Source organism: Malaclemys terrapin, chromosome 4, assembly GCF_027887155.1.
Source record: "Malaclemys terrapin pileata isolate rMalTer1 chromosome 4, rMalTer1.hap1, whole genome shotgun sequence".
Classification (NCBI taxonomy): Eukaryota; Metazoa; Chordata; order Testudines; family Emydidae; genus Malaclemys; species Malaclemys terrapin.
Window position 1 is genome coordinate 3942237 of NC_071508.1, and position 20521 is coordinate 3962757.

At 51.9% G+C, this 20521-nt stretch overlaps 1 protein-coding gene across 1 annotated transcript; it reads left to right on the top strand.

Moving 5' to 3' along the window:
- Positions 1-7622: 7622 nt before the first annotated feature.
- On the top strand, positions 7623-19032 carry LOC128835571 (zinc finger protein 774-like). Its single transcript, XM_054025114.1, has 7 exons — positions 7623-7839; positions 8212-8338; positions 8919-9026; positions 9660-10218; positions 12757-12848; positions 13429-13539; positions 14112-19032. Exons 1-7 carry the CDS (start codon positions 7828-7830, stop codon positions 15110-15112), a joined length of 2010 nt encoding a protein of 669 aa, XP_053881089.1. The 5' UTR covers positions 7623-7827; the 3' UTR covers positions 15113-19032.
- Positions 19033-20521: the final 1489 nt, after the last annotated feature.

Consider the following 20521-nt stretch of genomic DNA (forward strand, 5'->3'; position numbering starts at 1 on the left):
TGTAAAGACACTCAGGCCGCAGGGGCCCACGCTTTTAGCTACAGAGGCCTTGAGTGGAACCCTCACCACCAGCCCACACAGGAGCATTGTTACAGACAGCGTACATTTACTTAGGGGCTTCCCCCTCTGAGGTACAGGTCACAGCCCCCCTGGGGGGAGAGGGAAAGGCAAATATTAATACTTAGCTCTTTTGACAGACAGCAATTGCTTTCCACAGGGCAATGACCTCAGGACAGCTTGCCTCACCAGTGACGCGAACACACAGTGCAGCTTGTCGGCATGTGGAGAGGATTCAAACTTTATAGACTCCAGCTCCCTAGGCCAGGAGACCCAGGCACCCCCTGCTCTAACCGACTAGATCCCACTCCCCTCCCAGAGGTGGGGATAGAACCCAGGAGTCCTGGCTCCCAGCCCCCACATACTTTAATCTGAACAGAGGACAGGGTCTTTACTTGAATGAAATCCCAGCCATTTTTCACCTCCCATATCTTCAAGGCCTGTAGGGGGCTCTCAGATACCAGGTTTGCCACTGGCAAAGAGGTATGTGAAAAAGTGGGAATATTTGTAATGATTTTATGACGCCTATGTGTGCCTCAGTTTCCCCTATCCTCTGCATTGTTACCTAGTGGGTGAAAAGTGCCTGTTTGCTCTTGGGATAGGCTCAGACCCAGGTGTGAATGGTGCCTCACTGGCTGGGACCTTAGGTTCCACATGAATGCGGCTCATGAGAAGACAATGACAGATCCAATCCCTGGAACATTGAAACCTGGCTACCAAAGACCCAGAGAGATACGGACTTCCCCGCCTCTCAGCAGGGGTCTGAGCCACATCTCCCCAGCTCGGGAACAGAGGATGTGAGGGGTGAGGTGGAAGTTAAGTGTGGGCTGCGGGAAGAAGTCGGGGGCACATCTTGGGAATCTAACAAAGGAGATCAGATGCAGGGACAGACAGAATTTGAACAATGGGGGTCAATACAGCTTGGCTGAGCTCTGCCTACCCCGAATTGCCTATGCTTTAACTTTCACTTCTCTCTTCTAACCACAGATTTCCTATGCCATGTTCCAGCTGACTAATAAACCCAGACAGCAAGTGTGAAATATCGGGACGGGGGGTGGAGGGTAATAGGAGCCTATATAAGAAAAAGACCCAAAAATCGGGACTGCCCCTATAAAATCGGGACATCTGGTCACCCTATTGAACAGAGCTGATGGTGTGAAGCAGGAGAGCTGAAGGCCCAGAGCACCAGCCTAAGGAAGCGGTGAAGCCACATGGCTTAGCTTGGAGGAAGAGTGAGACCACTGGGTGTCTGGCTCACTGAAGGGATCCTCCCAGAGACTGTTCTAAAGCAGGGACCATAGCACCGATCCTGCGGCTCTGTGACAGGGAAAACCCGTTTGAATGGGGACAGCTGGTTCTTTCCAGCCAGGCGGAGATCTCCTGCTTTATCAGCGGTGTCATTTCATCCATCTCAGTCTTCAGCGCCTCCGCTTGATGCTTCCCCAAAAGGCAAATCCAGCCAGAGAGCTCAGCTCTAACGCTAAGCCTGGCTCCTTCCCTACTGCCTTCCAGCTCCATGGAGCACAAAGCAGTGTACACACCGAGGCCCCTCGCCCAGCACTGAGATGTGACCGCCTCTGGGGTGCACAGGGATTCACTCCACACTGCAAAGCCCTGCCCGAGTTACTGCATCCTCTCCGGTGCTGCCTTCCTCCATGCGTGTGACTCGGACTTTTGGGGGGCATGTCCCATGGTGCTTTGTGCTGCACTAAGCTGAGACACTCTAGGATTCTTTCCCAGTGCATCATGGGAGAACTTGTCTGTGGTTCCGCGCACACGAGGGAGTTGTGGGAAGGCACTGGAAGACTATCAGCACTCGGTGGGTGTAGCCTGTGTCCTTACTGCAAAGTGGGCCGGTGACCAGCCTCAGTGAAAGCTTCACCAGGGCTTCAAGCCATACCCCCAGCTGGGCCATCCAGCCTGGGTTGGAAGCACCACTGAACTCGGGTGAGAGGGAGCGTGTGCGGATGGAAGGAGTGTTGGGGCACAACCCGGGTTACAACCTAGGTTAGTCCTGTGCTAATATTGATTCCAAGGCCAGAAGGGACCATTGTGATCATCTGGTCTGACCTCCTGCATAACAGAGGCCAGAGAATGTCTCTGAATTAATTCCTGTTTGGACCCGAGCCGACCTTTTAGAATGACATATCCAGTCTTGATTTAAAAATTGCTAGTGATGGCAAATCCACCATGGTCCTTGGTAAGTTGGTCCAATGTTTAATTCCTGTGGTGATAACTGGGCCTGTAAATGTACCCTAATGGTGAGCTCACCTGTACAAAGCATGTGACAGTTTATAAACGGTCAGAGTAACCCATAACGACAAATGCGGAGGGGAAAAGGTACAAAAGAGAGGTGGAAAGGCTGAGTTAGTCCAAACACAGAAAGGCCTGTTGATATAACTCAAGAACTGTGTTATGATCATGTCTGGTAAGAAAGAGGCATGAGGGACTGGAAATCAATGGACCAAATTGGTATCTCAGAAATTAGGCCTAATTGGTGGGCAAAACAATGAGAAGATGGGCTGCTCCATCCATCAGTCTCCTTCTGGGGTCCTTAAGGAGAAAAGAGTTTTGGAAAAGCTGCCTACCATGACGCTGGCTGATGTCAAGACAAGAGAAGGAAAAGGAGGTGCTTCGCCGTGATAGATGCCACCCCCACCGTCTCCTCGTACCCTGGACCTTTGTCGTCCTGATCCTGAAAGATGTCCTGACCAGGCCAGGCCACAGAGAGGGACCCAGATGACATTGCCATCTCTACCGATTCAATCCCAAATAGCACCTGGAATGTGTGGGTGCCTTGGTGCTGGATCAGAGCGGTGGTTCTGGCCGAAGCTCTTCCTGTACTCGGTGCATCGGTAAGGGCGCTCGTCCGTGTGGAGAAAGAAGAACAGGAGTACTTGTGGCACCTTAGAGACTAACAAATTTATTAGAGCATAAGCTTTCGTGGACTACAGCCCACTTCTTCGGATGCATATAGAATGGAACATATAATGAGGAGATATATATACACACATACAGAGAGCATAAACAGGTGGGAGTTGTCTTACCAACTCTGAGAGGCCAATTAATTAAGAGAAAAAAAAAAAAAAAAAAAAAAACTTTTGAAGTGATAATCAAGCTAGCCGAGTACAGACAGTGTGATAAGAAGTGTGAGAGTACTTACAAGGGGAGATAGTCAACGTTTGTAATGGCTCAGCCATTCCCAGTCCTTATTCAAACCGGAGTTGATTGTGTCTAGTTTGCATATCAATTCTAGCTCTGTAGTCTCTCTTTGGAGTCTGTTTTTGAAGTTTTTCTGTTGTAATATAGCCACCCGCAGGTCTGTCACTGAATGACCAGACAGGTTAAAGTGTTCTCCCACTGGTTTTTGAGTATTTTGATTCCTGATGTCAGATTTGTGTCCATTAATTCTTTTGCGTAGAGACTGTCCGGTTTGGCCAATGTACATGGCAGAGGGGCATTGCTGGCACATGATGGCATAGATCACATTGGTAGATGTGCAGGTGAACGAGCCCCTGATGGTATGGCTGATGTGATTAGGTCCTATGATGATGTCACTTGAATAGATATGTGGACAGAGTTGGCATTGGGGTTTGTTACAAGGATAGGTTCCTGGGTTAGTGGTTTTGTTCAGTGATGTGTGGTTGCTGGTGAGTATTTGCTTTAGGTTGGGGGGTTGTCTGTAAGCGAGGACAGGTCTGTCTCCCAAGATCTGTGAGAGTAAAGGATCATCTTTCAGGATAGGTTGTAGATCTCTGATGATGCGCTGGAGAGGTTTTAGTTGGGGGCTGAAGGTGACAGCTAGTGGTGTTCTGTTATTTTCTTTGTTGGGCCTGTCTTGTAGGAGGTGACTTCTGGGTACTCGTCTGGCTCTGTCAATCTGTTTTTTCACTTCAGCAGGTGGGTATTGTAGTTTTAAGAATGCTTGATAGAGATCTTGTAGGTGCTTGTCTCTATCCGAGGGATTGGAGCAAATGCGGTTATATCTTAGAGCTTGGCTGTAGACAATGGATCGTGTGGTGTGTCCTGGATGGAAGCTGGAGGCATGTAGGTAAGTGTAGCGGTCAGTAGGTTTCCGGTATAGGGTGGTATTGATGTGACCATCGCTTATTAGCACAGTAGTGTCCAGGAAATGGACCGCTTGTGTGGATTGATCTAGGCTGAGGTTGATGGTGGGATGGAAATTATTGAAATCATGGTGAAATTCCTCAAGGGCTTCTTTTCCATGCGTCCGTGTGGGTGCGCTGGTGGATGGCCAGGTGGGAGCGCCAGCTAAAGCTCTTCCCACAGGAGGGGCACGTGTCGGGTTTTTCGCCTGACTTGTCTTTCCAGAAGCCTGGCCCCTGCTGAGCATGTCTCTCCCCCGGGGGGTCTCCCTGCTCAGAGCTCTGGGATGTCTCACGCAGCTCTGCTCCCGCTGGCCTTTCCTGCTGCGGATTCTCCTCCTCCATCCCAGCCCCTGCTGTGTGTGAGAGGGAGAGAGAATCCAGCCGGGGCTCGTTTCCTGTGCCGGGGAGAGAGGGTGTTTAAATATCAAAATACTGGGCTAATGAGGTGTTCGGAGACCACAGTGAGGAAAGGCTTAGAGAGGGAGAGAGAGAGAGGTGTGCATATGCAGGGCCGGCATTTCCACTAGGCAACCCTAGGTGGTCACCTAGGGCGGCAGGATTTGGGGGGCGGCATTTTGCCGTCCTTGGCGAAAATTTGGCAGCGGGGGGTCCTTCCACTCCGGGTCTTTGGCAGAAATTCGGCGGCAGGTCCTTCACTTGCTCCAGGACCCGTCGCCGAAGTGCCCCGAAGACGCAGAGCGGAAGGACCCCCGTTGCCGAATGCTCAGAGGAGGAGCGCTGCCGCCTAGGGTGGCAAAAACCCTGGAGCAGTTCCTGTGCATATGGGAGGGAGAGAGCGAGAGAGAAAGAATAACCAGCTCTTATATATCACTTTCCATCTGTAGATAGGTGGGTGTGTAAAGGGATAGATAAAAAGATAGATCCTAGCATTCAGATTTATCTGTATTAGACAGATTGGATACATTAGCTCAGGGGTAATCAAACTGGGGGTTGGGACCCCTCAGGGGGTCACGAGGTTATTACATGGGGGGTTCCGAGTTGTAAGCCTCCACCCCAAACCCCGCTTTGCATCCAGCATTTATAATGGTGTTGAATATATTAAAAAACTGTTTTTAATTTATAAGGGGGGGGCCGCACTCAGAGGTTTGCTATGTGAAAGGGGTCACCAGTAAAAAAGTTTGAGAACCACTGCATTAGCTGGATCAGCAAATGAGGATCTAGAGATGAAGATAGATAGATTAGATGTGTACAGGGATGGATAGACAGATTCTAGAACCCAGATCTAGCTAGCTAGCTATCCATCCATCCTCACACGCACTCATCAATCTATCTCATAGATGATTCAGGAACACTTCACTAAGTTTTATTATAACCTTTAATGACTTGCCAGGTTGAAATGGAGCCCTAGTAAAAATTTTCACAGTGGAAAAAAAAAAAAGACCTCTCTCCTCTTTTTTTAAAAAATGCATATTTTAGTAGTAATCATGTCAATACAAAACACTGATTCATGCTAGCAAAAACAGACACAAAAAGAAAGTAAAACCCCAGGTGCATGCAATAGCCATGTCTGTCAATGAGAAGTCCTTAGAAAGCATTCTGGGTATGTGCTATCAGAAGTCGGACTGAGTGGAAAATGGTTTTTCTGTCCAGCCAAAATGTTCAAGATTTTGCAAAACTTTCCTGTCCTGAATAGGGACAAAATATTGAAATCTCAAAGATGTTTGCAAATCGACAAACTGAAAAAGAAATGTGTTCAGGTTTCAAAATCATTTTGAAATGTTTTGTTTCAACTGGGACCTTATTTTTCCTTTTTTATTTTAGGTTTTTTTAGTATACATTAAATTCCGTGAAGTCATTTGGAACCAAAAAAACCCAAAGCTTTTTGCTTAAAAAATGTCAAAGGGGGACTTCTTCAAGACGTTCTACGCTCTTTCCTAGTGGGGAAGTTTGTTAAAACCCACACTTGCCTGCAAATAGTTTTGGTTTTGAGGATTTGGTGGTTTTTGGGGGGTGGGGGGGATGTCAAAACAATTCCCAATCAACTGTAATGAGAAGCTCACTTCTGTCCATTGATTTCACCTTCAGACCTTCCATTTGCAGTGCAGCCTAAAGATGAAATTAAGGGATAGAAGAACATCTGCTGTGGGTGTCATCCACCATGACTAAACAGTGCAGGTCTTTATCACCCTCTAGTGGCTGGGTGAAGTAAAAGGTTTATGAACCTGTGAGCTAAACTGTTTTTGCTCAGGTAGTGAGCTGAGAGGTGAAAACAGTATCTACTATCTCAGGCTGTGAGCTCCAAAGGTGCTAGAGTTCGTGACCCATGATCCATGTGTGTTGTTACAGTGGATTTACTCCAGCTAAGACCGTGGTCCTGAAAAATAAATATCTGACAGAACTTTGTTAAGGCTGCAGACACATCCCTCCGTCCTCTGTTGATAAAAGTGTCACTGCACAATAATTTCAAGGACAGATGAGCAGAGGCCATCAGACCCAACAGCGTAGAACTGGGAGATCCAGGAGTGACACCTGTTATGAGGACTGGGACCTGCTGGGGATGAGACTGAGTGAGATGTGACAGACCTGGGGGGCTCCCGGTGGCTTGGCTGGGACCCCAGCATTCCCCTTCACTCCGAGCCAGTGCTGCTTATTCTTCACCTGGGTGGGCACCTCTGGGGATCTCCCTTTCCTGGGAGCCCTGGAAATCCGGGACCCTTGGCTCTTCCTCTCGCTCCATCGGGGAGGTCACGGGCCAGTCAGGGAATCCTGCTGGTGGGGAAGGAAACAGGCGAGGGAGAGGGCGCTTGGTGAAATCTCCCCTGAGGGCTTGGTACAGAGACCGTGCCCTGATTTTAACCCCAGGCTGTTCTCTGTAGTGGAGGGATGTTGGATCCAAGCAGGGGGGAAAGTTCACGGGGATCCCCTGGAGGCCGTGAGATTTCTGGGGAGAGAGGGGCAGTGCCCCTTGCAGGGAACAAAGGGACTAAAAGCCAGGAATCCTGATTCCCAGCCTCTGCTCTAACCCTTTAGGCCTCCAGCCCCTCCCCACCCAGAGGTGGGGCTAGAACCCAGGAGTCCTGATTCTCTGCTCCCCCGCGCCCGGAGGCTGCTAAGGGGGGCAGGGCATTGGGCTAATGACTCCCCGGGATGATGGGATCCTATCTGCGGCTCCAGTGCGGGAACCTCTAGGCTGGGTGTTCCCGGGAAATCCTTCCTCTGGGCACCCTGGTTCCTCCCGAGGCTCCAGCCCGGCTGGCCCAGCAGCGCAGCCCCGCCTAGCCCCCTGCCCCCACGCCGCGGCTGGCTCCGGGTGCGGGGGGCCCCGGGGCACGGAGCTGGGCGGCGCAGGGAGGCTGGAACCGGAGCCAGTCTGCGCCAGGAACCGGCAGCGGCTGGGATGTTTTCCCAGGGATGGTGTGTTTATAACGGTGCTGATTGCCCGGACTCCTGGGTCCTCAGGGGAGAGGCCAGAAGGGAGGGAGCGCTGTGCTCATCTAGTCTGCCCTGCTGTGGGACACAGGGTCCCAGGGCTGCCCCCAAAGGACAGAGGCGGGCTGGGCCCCCAGTGTGTCCCCGCTGGGGGGCAGATGCACAGGAAGGGAGCGGAGAGGAAGAGCGAGATCCGCAGAGAGAGTGAGGAGGGGAGAAGGACCCCCCCACACATACACCCCCCCAGCAAGATAACCAGACAGCCGGGGGGATGGCAGCCCCGGTAGGAAACAGTCCCTGAGCTCTGCCCTTGGGCACTACTGTAACAAACCCGGTTAACAATAAGTATGGAGTGGGGCAGTGGGGTTAGAAATGTTCCCTAACCCCACTGGGCAATCAGAACCGCTCTGGGCCCCCGGGCAGGGGGGCTGACTAGCCCAGGGCAATGGGGAATGGGGCACAAGGCCTTTCCCCTCTAGGGGGCACCAGCTCCAGTCCAGCCCCAGGGCAGGGGGACCGGCTGGCTCAGGGCAGCGGGGACGGGATAGATCAGGTTGGGGACTATCTGTGGTCCCTGCAGTGGCATTTGGGGAGTTACACAAGAGAGCATGTGAGCAGCATTGTTTTCACTGTCTGTCCTGTAATCACTCACCAGGCGCCGGTGGGGTTCGAGGAGGTGGCCGTGTATTTCTCCCGGGAGGAGTGGGGGCTCCTGGACGAAGGGCAGAGGCAGCTCTACAGGGACGTCATGCAGGAGAATTACCAGACTCTGATCTCCCTGGGTGAGGCGCTGGTGCCCCTGCTCCCTGGGGATGTGTGGGTGTGTGTGTGTGGGGGGGGGGGCTTATGCACCCAGGGCGGCTTCAGCTCATGATTCTTCCCGAGCCCTATAGATTTCTGGGGGTGTGGCCCCTGCCAGACCCCCACCTCTTACCACTGAGAAGATGTATTGTATTTATATGGCTCTAGCACCTTATATATTAAGTGTATTATGGTAATCCCTAGGAACCCAGTCACGGGCCAGGACCGCATTGTGCTGGGCACTGAACATTATTTATTAGGTGTACTACGGTAATGCCTAAGAAACCCAGTCATGGGCCGGGCCCCCACTGTGCTTGGTGCTGCACAGACCCAGAACAGAGACAATCGCTGCCCCATGGAGCATAATGCAGAGCTCTGACTCCCTCACAGGGGGCACAGCCCACCTGCCCACAGGGGTCCCTGTGAACTTCCCCCCTCCACTCTGATCCCATGTCCCCCCACAGAGAGCGGGGCTGGGATTAAAATCAGGGCCCGTTCTCTGCACCAAGCCCTTAGGGGAGATTTCACCGAGCCCCATCTCGCCTGTTTCCTTCCCCCAAGCAGGATTCCCCGTCCCCGACCTGGCCGTGATCTCCTGGATGGAGCCCAGGGAAGAGCCGAGGATCCCGGATCTCCAGGGCTCTGAGGAAAGCGAGATCACCCGCACAGGTAAGGAATGAGGGACACCGGCTGGGAGTGAAGGGAAAAGCTGGGATCCCAGCCAAGCCAGCGGGAGCCCCCCAGGTCTGTCTCCACTCGCTCTGTATCGTCCCCAGCAGGTCCCTGTGCTCACAGCCGGTGTCTCTCCTGGATCCCACCCCTGGCAGGAGCCCTCCCCTCCCCCAGCCTTTCTCTGAGGGCTCAGCTGGGATTTTGGGGCAGCCCTGAGGAAGGGGTTGGGGGGATTTGCTTCCTGCCCATCAGGTTTTCTGCTCAGTGACAAACCCCTTTACTGACCCCTCTCTCCCCGGCGCAGGGAACAAGTCCCGGCTGGATTCTCTTCAGGAATCACTCTGTGAAATTTTCTCTATGTGTTCCCTGAAGGACATCAGACTCCATGATCATGTTATGGTCCCCTTCTGGCCTAAAATCAGTGGGGCCAGATCCCCGGAGGGTGTAAATCAATGTCGCTCTGCTGGAGTCAGTGGGGCCAGATCCCCGGAGGGTGTAAATCAATGTCGCTCTGCTGGAGTCAGTGGGGCCAGATCCCCGGAGGGTGTAAATCAGCATTGCTCCACAGGAGTCGGTAATGGGGCTCTGCCCGTTTACACCTTCCTCTCTGAATCTCTCTTCCTTTCCCAGCAGGCGAGAGGCGCTGGAGGCGGAGCCAGGAGAATCCCATCCAGGGAAACCTCAAGAGGCTGGAACCTCAGCAGACCTTCCCGGGGATAGCCCGGAAGTGGGCCATGCAGAACTCTAGCCCGGGCAGGACTTGGGGGAGCCAGCAGGGGGCCCTTGGTGCTAGAGGGCAGGAGGTGCCCCCGCCTGGCAGATCTGCTACATCTGGCCGCCAGGAGCGAGGCTTCGGACGGTTCCTGGGCATCCTCTTCGAGCCCTCGGCCGTGGCAAGGCCGCCTCGGCCCAGGGAGCGTGGGAGGGCCCCTGGGCGCAGCAAGGGCTCCGGGAGGCCCTACGGCTGCACCGAGTGCGACAAGAGCTTCCAGCAGAAGCCGCACTTGGTGACTCACCTGCGCACCCACGCAGGGGAGCGGCCCCACCGCTGCGCCCAGTGCGGGAGGAGCTTCTGCCACAAGCACCAGCTGACCCGGCACCACCAGGGACACGCCAAGGAGGAGACCGGTGCCGTGCTGAGCCTGGGACCCAAGGGGGCCGCCCCGGTGGTAGAGATCAGGGATGCACCGTGATGGTGACACTGCCATTCCTGCGTTAGATATTGCCTCAGCTTTCTGCTGCAATGCAATGCTGCAGCTTCTGTAGTGCCAGCGTTGGGCCCTCTGCTGAGGTGGGAGCCTGTGAAGGGTTCCGCAAAGCTCCAGGGACAGTCACTGGCTGGCATGACAGGGAGCTGAAAGAGCAGAGAATCGGGAGGGAGCGTTTATTGCTGCAGTCAGCAAAATGTGTTGTGATTGGTTAAGGATAAAGGGATGGGGCTGCCACCACTTCTTGGCCACTAAAAGACTGTCAGACATGCTTAAAAAGAAACCCTACAGCTCAAAGGAAAGGGAATAAGGGGGACGGTAAAAATAAATGCCTTACTTAAGACTTTACTTTTCACAGCCTTCACTGTTTTTCCTTCTTTTTGTGTATCTTTAATACAAGGATAAAGAGATTTGGTTGTTGTTGCCATGGGATGAAGTCAGCAGTAATTTGACATGAAACCCCAGACCGCTTTCAACTCTTTAGTGTTAACTGACGGTTTTACTCTTACCCCTTTTTGGGCCTGGGACCCCCCTTTTCAGCACAAAAAGGGCCCTGAACAAAATTGGGATCACTGGACACTACTGGAATAAAGTGTACAGAAGGGTTCATAGACTGTAAGGGACCATTAGATCATCTCCTCTGATCTCCTGTATAACACAGGCCATACGACTTTCCTGAATTAATCCCTGTTTGAACTAGAGAAGATCTTTTAGAAAAGCATCCAATCTTGATTTAAAAATTGCCAGGGATGGGGAATCCACCACAGCCTTTGGTAAATTGTTCCACTGGTTAATTCCCCTCACTGTTAAAAAATGGCAAGGCACTGATGCCTTGGTAAAACTGATTATTTTAATCACTAATAATCCCAGGAAATCCAGAGTTAAGAGTCCTGGAGAAATATTGGCACATCCCAATCTTGTGCATATTCATTGGAACAGGGCATCTCATCCCAGAGAAGGGAGAAAATGCTCCCTCTCTATGCACCTACAGAAACCTCCCTCTCTATGAATTTCCTGTCTTTGGGATCTGATCACCAATGAGTGTCTGTTCTGATGATGTAATCCTTCAGGGTGGAGTCTCTCTGGATAAAAATGCTTTTGCCTTTCTTGGACAGTTTCAACCGAGCTCAGTGGAATTATTTCTGTTAAATAAACACAGTCGTTGATATCATTAAATATTAGCAGGCAAATGTATAGCACGATCGAAAGGCTGGGAGCTGAGAGGAGGTGAATTCCAACAGGAAATAAAGCTCTGATTTTTAAGAGTCCAGGGGATTAACCATGGTTTATCCAGGAATGTGATGGATTCTTTTATCACTCGAAATCAAGACTGGACATTTCTCTTCAAAAGATCTAGTTCAACCAGCAGTTATGAGATGGATGCAGGAGCTACTAGGAGAAATTTTCTGACCTGTGTTAACAGGTCAGATTAAGCTGATCCTAATGGCCCTTTCTTGCCTTAAAATGTATTAATCTATTATTACTCCACACACTGTAAACACACCTTACAGGGCTGAACTGGCCTAAATTAGAAGAGAACCTCCATGACCTTTTGGTACATTTGGGCAAAGTGAGTCTAAAACACAACAGATCAGATCCATCACTCACCCCCATGGGGGCATTTTACATTTGCTTTGCAACAAGAATAAGACACAATCCAATGTGCAGAGCAGGAGGGATTCATGCCGGCCGCATGATTTCCTTTTTGCATTTCGAGCAGGTGAGGCAATGAATCGGGTCTAGTCAATTTCATTTTTGTTTCTAATCCATTTCACTTCCAGGCTCTAACATAATGGGGCCATCTCTGGGTTGCAAACAACGCAAGTTTCACAAAGCTTCCCCTGCTTCCTTATCAGCAGGATCTGATCCTAGACCCTTACAGTCCACAGCATGGGCCTCTACTGCTTGAGAGAAAGGAGTATTAGCATGCAGCTGTAGAAGGCTGTTATCTTCCATGTGGACCGGCCACAAGAGGCAGAGAAAACTATAAAAGGTGCATTTTCTGATTTAAAAAAAACTGGCATTAAACAAAAATTCCCTGCCCCTGTTCCTATAACCCCAGACATTATTAAACCAGGTCATTTTTTTACGAGAGAACCCAGGAGTCCTGGCGCCCAGCCCCCCCTGCTCTAAACCCCCCCCCCCAACTCCACTCCCCTCCCAGAGCTGGGCAGAGAACCCAGGAGTCCTGGCTCCCAGCCCTCCCTGCTCTAACCCCCCAGCCCTCACTCCCCTCCCAGAGCCGGGGAGAGAACCCAGGAGTCCTGGCTCCCAGCCCCCCCAGCTCCCACTCCCCTCCCAGAGCTGGGGAGAGAACCCAGGAGTCCTGGCTCCCAGCCCCCCCAGCTCTAACCCCCCAGCCCCCACTGCCCTCCCAGAGCCGGGGAGAGAACCCAGGAGTCCTGGCTCCCAGCGCCCCCAGCTCTAACCCCCCAGCCCCCACTCCCCTCCCAGAGCCGGGGAGAGAACCCAGGAGTCCGGGCTCTCCCCGGGGCAGCAGGCGGAGGGAGGCAGCCCAGGAGCGGGAACGATGAGGCAGGGAAGATTTCTAGGGGACTGGGTTGCCCGGCGCACTGCATCCTGTCCCCGCTGAGCAGCTGCTGGCAGCGGGGTGAGCGGATCCTTATCCCCGACCCCAGCAGACGGAGCTTCTGCCCCTCCGGGTTCTGCGGGGAGCGGTGTTAGCTTCCCGGGGCCGCTGGCGGCCCCGCACCCCTGCCGCAGGGGAAGGGGGCAGAGAGCGGCTCAGCTGCAGGGATGAGGCTTTTACATAGCCCCGAGCACCGCCGAGGGTGGGATGGGGGGCGGCAACCCCCCCGGGCGGAAAGCAGCCACGCAGCTGTGCAAAGGGGCTGGGAGCCAGGACTCCTGGGTTCTCTCCCAGCTCTGGGAGGGGAGTGAGGGCTGGGGGGGCTGGGAGCCAGGACTCCTGGGTTCTTTCCCAGCTCTGGGAGGGGAGTGGGGTTGGGGGGGGGTTACAGCAGGGGGGGGGGCTGGGAGACAGGACTCCTCCATCATTCTGGCACTGAGAACTGATTCTCTATGGAAGGCCCCTTGTGAAATTTCCCCTCAGCTTGGATCTGCCCCCGCCAGTGTGCACAGAACAAGGCCAGGTTCAAAACCAGGCAGCAGCCTCTGTTCCGAGCCCTCTGGGGAGATGTAACAAACTCACCTGTTTCCTCCCCTGCCAGCTGGATTCCCCGTCCCTGCCGTGATCGCCGAGATGCAGGGAGAGGAAGAGCCGTGTGTCCCGGATCTCCGGGGTGCTGAGGAACAGGAGAGCCTGAAAGGTGCCCGCAAAGGTGAGCAATGAGTGACACTGGTTCTGAGAGTGGCCAGGAGTGAAGGGAACAGCTGGGATGCCAGCAAAGCTGCCGGGAGCCCCCCAGGTCTGTCTCAGTATTGTTCCCAGCAGGTCCCTGTCCTCACGGCAGGCGTCACTCCCAGCTCCCACCCCGGCAGGAGCCCTCCCCTCCCCCAGCCTTTCTCTGAAGGCTCTGCTGGGCCATTGGGGCAGAACCAGCCTGTCCTCTCCCTACTGGGGAAGTGTTTGAGGGAATTAACTTCCTGCCCCTCAGGTTTTCTGCTCAGTGACCAACCCCTTTGCCACCCCCGGGAGGGGTGGAGGGTTGTCAACTGAGCAGACCAACTTTCTGACCAAACAAACCCGAACATCCTTGCCCCACCCCTTCTCTGAGGCCCCACCCCACTCACTTCATCCCCCTTCCCTCAGTCGCTCACTCTCCCCCACCCTCACTCTCTGGCTCATTTTCACCAGGCTGGGGAGGGTCCCTTTTCGACTGGGTGTTTGGTTGAAAACTGGGCCCCTGGCAACCCCAGGGAACGAGCCCTGGCTGAAGTCTCTCTCTCCCAGCAGGTGGCAGGATGGATGAGCAGTGTTCCCAGCAGCACAGGCCTGTGGGAGCAGATCCAGATGGGGCATCACCTGATGAGGATGCTTCCATGGGAGAAGATCCACATGGGATGCTGCCTGGTGGGAATGAGTCCATAGAAGAGGACCCACATGGGCCATTGTCTGATGAGACTTTATCCCAGGTTCCAGCCCTGCGGCAAACCTCTGAGCACTCTCCTGGCTCACAAACCCCTTCAGCCCTGGAATCTCAGTGGGAAAAGCCCCCATTGGCACCCACCCAGCCCAGCCCAGCCCCCAAGAAACCCCCTTCCCGCGAGGCACACCCCACCATCTGCAGCGAGTGTGGGAAGAGCTTCACCCGGAGCTCCCTGCTGGCCCAGCACCAGCGGGTGCACACGGGGGAGCGCCCCTACCAGTGCACTGAGTGTGGGAAAAGCTTCAGCCGCAGCTCCACCCTCATCCAGCACTGGAGGACCCACACGGGGGAGCGGCCCAATACGTGCACCGAGTGCGGGAAGGGATTCAGCCAGCGCTCCGACCTGGTGAAGCACCTGCGCACCCACACCGGGGAGCGCCCCTACCAGTGCCCCGACTGCGGTCAGAGCTTCAGCCGCAGCTCGGACCTCATCAAGCACCAGCGCATCCACACCGGGGAGCGGCCCTACATCTGCCCTGACTGCGGGAAGGGCTTCAGCCGCAGCTCCGACCTCTTCCAGCACCAGCGCACCCAGCGCGGCGAGAAACCTTACAAGTGCACCGAGTGCGGGAAGAAGTTCAGCCGCAGCTCCAACCTCATCCGCCACCAGCGCACCCACACGGGCGAGAGGCCCTACGTCTGCCCCGACTGCGGGCGCGGCTTCTCCCAGAACTCCCACTACACGGACCACCAGCGGAGCCACCGCCATGAGAAACCCTACCACTGCACCCAGTGCGGCAAGGACTTCGGGCGCAGCTCCACCCTGGTCAAGCACTGGCGCACACACACCAGGGAGATCCTGTGAGCCTGGGGCAGACTTTCAACTCTCCAGTTGTGGACCAGGAATCCCAATGTGGCCTCCTGGGGAACTTGACTCAGTGTCGCCCCCAGGGTCAGCTTGGGTTGGTGATGCCACTAGTCACTGCTGGTCCCTTGGGGGATTTGATACAGTGTATTATCCAGGGTCAGCCTGATTAACAGTGTTACCAGTAGAGTCAATGCTCTTCTCCTGGAGGATTTGATACAATGTTTCCAGAGGGGTCACACACACCCCTTAACCTGGCACATTTGATACAATGTTTCCACCAGGGTCATTTCTCCTTTCCGTAAATAATTTGATTCAATGTTTCCAAGAGAGTCAATTCTTCCCTGGAGGGTAGGCCAGGGTCGTTTGATGCAATGTCTCCACTGAGATCCATTCTCTTTCCTTGGGTGCATTGATACAATGTCTCCAATAGAGTCACTCTTCCTCTTTTTAGAGAGCTTGGTACAATGTTTCCACCATTGTCAATTCTTCTGTCATGGTTGATTTGATACAACTGTATCCAGTTGTTCCCAGGTGGTATCTCTAGACCAAGGTCGGTGTGATACAATGTCTCCACTCAGGTCCATCCTAATGACTTTGGGTGAATTGATACATTGCCTCCAGTAGAGTCAACTCTCTTCTCCCAGGGTGACCAATACTCCCCTTGAGGACTGGATACAATAGTCACATCCTCAGATGGTGTGAATTGGCATAGATCCATTGCAGACAGATTTTTACCCCAGTTCCCTAAGGGCCCCCACAAGGATTGAACTCACAATGCTGGGTTTAGCAGGCCAATGCTCAAACCACTGAGCTATCCCTCCTATCTTGGCCACTGAGATCAGAATCTGCCTTGACTTCATTAATATCAGTGGGTTCCCTCTAGATTTATACTGAGGTCTCTGAGATCAGAATCCAGCCCTAACTCCCTTAACTTCAGTGGAGGAGGTGGGGATGGTCGCTCCGGCTTTACACCATCATTAACTAGAGAGGAATCCAGCATCAATTCTGGTTTCCTGGAAGACTTGAGGCTATTTCTGGACAGGTTTGTAAAAATCCATAGATGACTGGGTATTTTTACCTTGGAGAATAAGTAAGTGGGTCAGGAAATTAGACAATGAGGATTGAAAAGAGGAGGAAATACAGAAGCAGCAACAGCTAGATTATGGTGGAAGGAGGTATTCTGTTTATTTCCCTTGGAACACGTTGGGGGGGAGAAGGGAAAAGGGAAGGAACCAGAAGCCAAAGCAACCCCTAAAGGGATCTATGCTTTGGTGGACAGTTGGTGGAATATAAAGAGTTGGGCCCTACCAAATTCACGGCCATGAAAAACGCATCATGGACCATGAAATCTGGTCTCCCCCGTGAAATCTGGTCTTCTATTTACTTTTACCCTATACTGTAAAAGTACACAGCATTTCTCAAACTGGGGGTCCTGACCCAAAAGGGGGCACAAGGCTATTGTGGGGGATCATGGTATTGTCACCCTTACTTCTGTGCTGCTGCTGGTGGCAGCGCTGCCTTCAGAGCTGGGCACCTGGAACGCCGCCCACTGCTCTCTGAAGGCAGCGCAGAAATAAGGGTGGCAATACTGTGACCCCCTACAATAGTCTTGCAACCCCCTTTTGGGTCGAGACCCCCAGTTTGAGAAATACTGAGTCTTAAGGGCTTTGTGTGTTTATCTTTTGCCATTTTCAAATACATATTCATGTTTTGTTACAGCACCATGAACTTTAAAATGTAAATATCTGAAACGGTGACAGTCAAGATTTAAAAAATGCTATGGCCATGAAATTTGCAGGAATGGACCATGAATTTGGTAGGGCCCTACTAAAGAGAGGTCTAAATGCTTCTTGGAGTAGGGGGAAATGCAGTGCCTCAAGTCAGTTAATTTACCCCTTCGCCCCTTGCTCTGCAGGAATCATTAATGCACAGTCCCCTTCAGACCCAGCTTTAGAAGGGAGGTCCAAGAAATCCCATTTCAAAAGCTGATCTCACTTTCCTTATGGGCTCTGACTGGGTGACTCAATCCTCCTGGAGTGTCTGTGTTGTCTAGGGCCATCTGTGTCTTGCCTGAAATGTTGGGGCCCTTTGTCTGAGCTATCTTTGGGGAACTGAATTTGGGAACCTCTGGATGGGAACAATATGATCCTCTATTGCTTGCGCTGTACATTAGAGGAAATAGACTCGTAAATCTTTGCTCTGCTCTAACCACTAGAGGGTGGTATAAACCCACATTGTGGGTTCCACCTACATTTTGTGTCTTGGAGTTTCAAATGCTTGTGGTAGAATAACCCACAAACCACACATCTCTGTCTGTGTCCCAAGCAGGGCCGGCTCCAGGCACCAGCGCAGCAAGCAAGTGCTTGGGGTGGCCAAGGTCTGGCTCTTCCACAGCAATTCGGCAGCGGGTCCCTCAGTCCCTCTTGGAGGGAAGGACCTGCTGCCGAAGTGCCGCCGAAGAAGAAAGCGGCGCGGTGGAGCTGCCACTGAAATGCTGCCAATCACTTTCGCACCTCCCTCACCCACCCACCCACCCCCCGCCGCTTGGGGCGACAAAAATCCTGAAGCTGGCCCCGGTCCCAAGCGGCGAACATGAGTCATATATGCCTGTATTAAATCTCCAGAATAATTGCCTTCCATGTGTCTAAGACTGAGGGAGGCAGTTGTTTGTTTTGCTCTGTTTTTTTGTTTGTGCATGTTTCCCATTGGTCAAATGAATGAGTAGAACTTTAAATGCTTGTTTAAAACATGATGTTTAATCAGCCATTGGAACTCCCTGACACGTGATATAATGGAGGCCGAGACTTCAGTAGGATTGAGGAAAAGGATTTATATGGAACATGCGCATATCTACTAGACCAGTGGTTTTCAACCCATGGTCAGTCCGCAAACTATGTCTAAGGGGTCCGTGAAAGCTTGTTGTTACCATAAAACAGTGGTTTTCAAGTCTGTGGTCTGCGGACCCTGGGGGTCTGCAGTCTACATCTAAGATGTCCAAAGGGGTCCATAGCTCCATTTGACATTTCTTTTAGGGGTCTGCTAATGAGAAAAGGTTGGAAACCACTGTATGAGGCAAAGATGTCTAAGGCCAGGTCTACACTAGCGGGGGGGTTGACCTAAGATACGCAACTTCAGCTACGCGAATAGCGAACTGAAGTCGGCGTATCTTAGGTCGACTTACCTGGCCATGAGGACGGCGGCGAGTCGACCGCTGCTGCTCCCCTGTCAACTCCGCTTCCACCTCTCGCAAGCTGGATTTCTGGAGTTGACGGGGAGCACAATCGGGAATCGATTTTATCGTGTCTACACTAAACGCGATAAATCGACCCCGGATAGATCGATCACGCGGGTAGTGAAGACCTGCCCTAAGAGATCTAAGCCGTCATGCCTCTGGGCATAAACCAGACACTAATGTAGCAGAGGGAGGAAGAAACTTTCACTGTGGGTAATTTATTTTATAATGGCCCATGACGAGGTGCACCTTCTTTGGAAGCAGCTGACAATGGCCGCTGCTGGAGACAGGTTGCTGGGCAAGATAGTCCCATTGGTCTGCTCCAGAGTGACAGGGAGAGGGTGAAATATCAGGCTAGCTGGGCCCCTGGGTCTGATCTGGGGCAGCAAGGAGGCAGGATACTGGGTCAGATGGGTCCATTGTCCGAGCAGAGGCAGTAACGCCCTGGAATACTGTTTCTGGTCATAAACCTGGTTCATTGTTTGGCCAATTTCTTGTCCTTTCTGGGAACAGTGCAGAGGAGAATTGCTAATTCACCCAACCCGATCCCAATTGAGGGACAATCTTCTAGCACCATATTCAGCTCGTCTGTTTGTAGAGGCAGCAAACTGTATTTCTGCTTCTGTCCATGTCTGTCATTATTCTAGTCTGTAGCTAAAACATCAATAAATATATTGAAACAGGAGGGGGCCTGGCTGGCTCAAGGAGATGGGGAATGGGACATGTGGCCTTTCTAGGGGCGCCAGCTCTGGTCTGGGCCCAATGTGAGGGGACTGACTGGCTCAGAGGGTGGGGAATGAGATATGGCCCCTTTCCCCTCTAGGGAATGCTGGCTCCAATCCAGCCCCAGGGCAGAGGGAATGGTGGTTGGTGGGGGAGGGTGAAGAATGGGGACTGTGGCCTTTCCACTCAGGGGTGCCCATTCTTATCCTGCTCCATGGCAGAGGGACTGGCTGGCTCAAGGGGTGGGGAATGGAATATGGGGCCTTTCCTTTCTAGGGAACATCAGCTCCAAGCCAAGCTTGCTGTGACTGACTCAGGGAGGGCAAGGAATGGGATATGGGGCCATTCATTTATAAGACACCAGTTCTAGACTGACTGGCTCAGATGGGCCAGGGAATTAGAGTATACCCCTTTGCACTAACAAGGAGTATGAGCCTGTCCTGTGTTAAAAATAAGGTGTGTGCTGAGTGGAATATTGTGAGATAAAATAAGGTCACCAACCACCTTTCCCAGAAGAAACAGCTGTCTTGCAAGAAGATTATTTGTGGCTCTGAATAGCGTCGTGTTTTGCAGGACAGTGGAGAAGAGAAAAGAGCCAGTTTCAAGAAGACAGATGCGAGACAGGGCCTGGAGAAAGACAGGGAAAGATTCCTAGAAGACAGGAACAGAAAGAGAAACTGCAGGAGAACAAAATTTGAGTGAAAGTTTGAAGTTAAAAATAATAGGGGTAAATCCCTGCAGAGGAGGTAGCTACAAACAAATATTCAGAATGAAAGCCTAGATTGGAAGTTGAAGGTTCTTAGAAGCAGAATCTGAGGACTGACAACTCAGTACATTAGTGAGTGGCAAAATTATCCCGTAAGTCTAAGAAAGCAAAGTCTCCCTACCTTAAGTGAACTACTATTAAGGACACCTGAAACAGAACTGGTAGGGAATTGTCCAATTAATTTTTATATTTGTCAAAAATTACCAATTTGTCAAAACTAAAAAATTTAATTAGTTTTTGTCAATGCTGACAAAATTTTCAACAAATTTATATCAGAGCAAGTTTTTAAATGGCTCTTTTATTTCATTTTTTACTTTACTGTTTCACTTCATTCTGACATCAGTTTCCTGTTTGTTTTCAACTTTAGCATGTCATTTTTTCCAACCTGGCGTATTCCTACCCTCCTTTTTCTGCAATGAAGCGGTGGAATTAGAAATCAAAATGACCACTAGTGGCCTTCATCTTCCAAGATGACAAAGGTCAAAACATTTTAGGTTTGACATTTTTGACTCAAAACTTTTCATTTGGACATTTTTTCCAATCAAAATGTTTCAGATCATTAAAACTGACCCTTTCGATGTTGTGGACACAAAATTATCTTGGTATTTGGTGTAGTGTAACATTTTAAAAATTTAGCTTTTTGTCTCAAGTCAGGATAAAACAAAACTCCGAAAATCACAACATT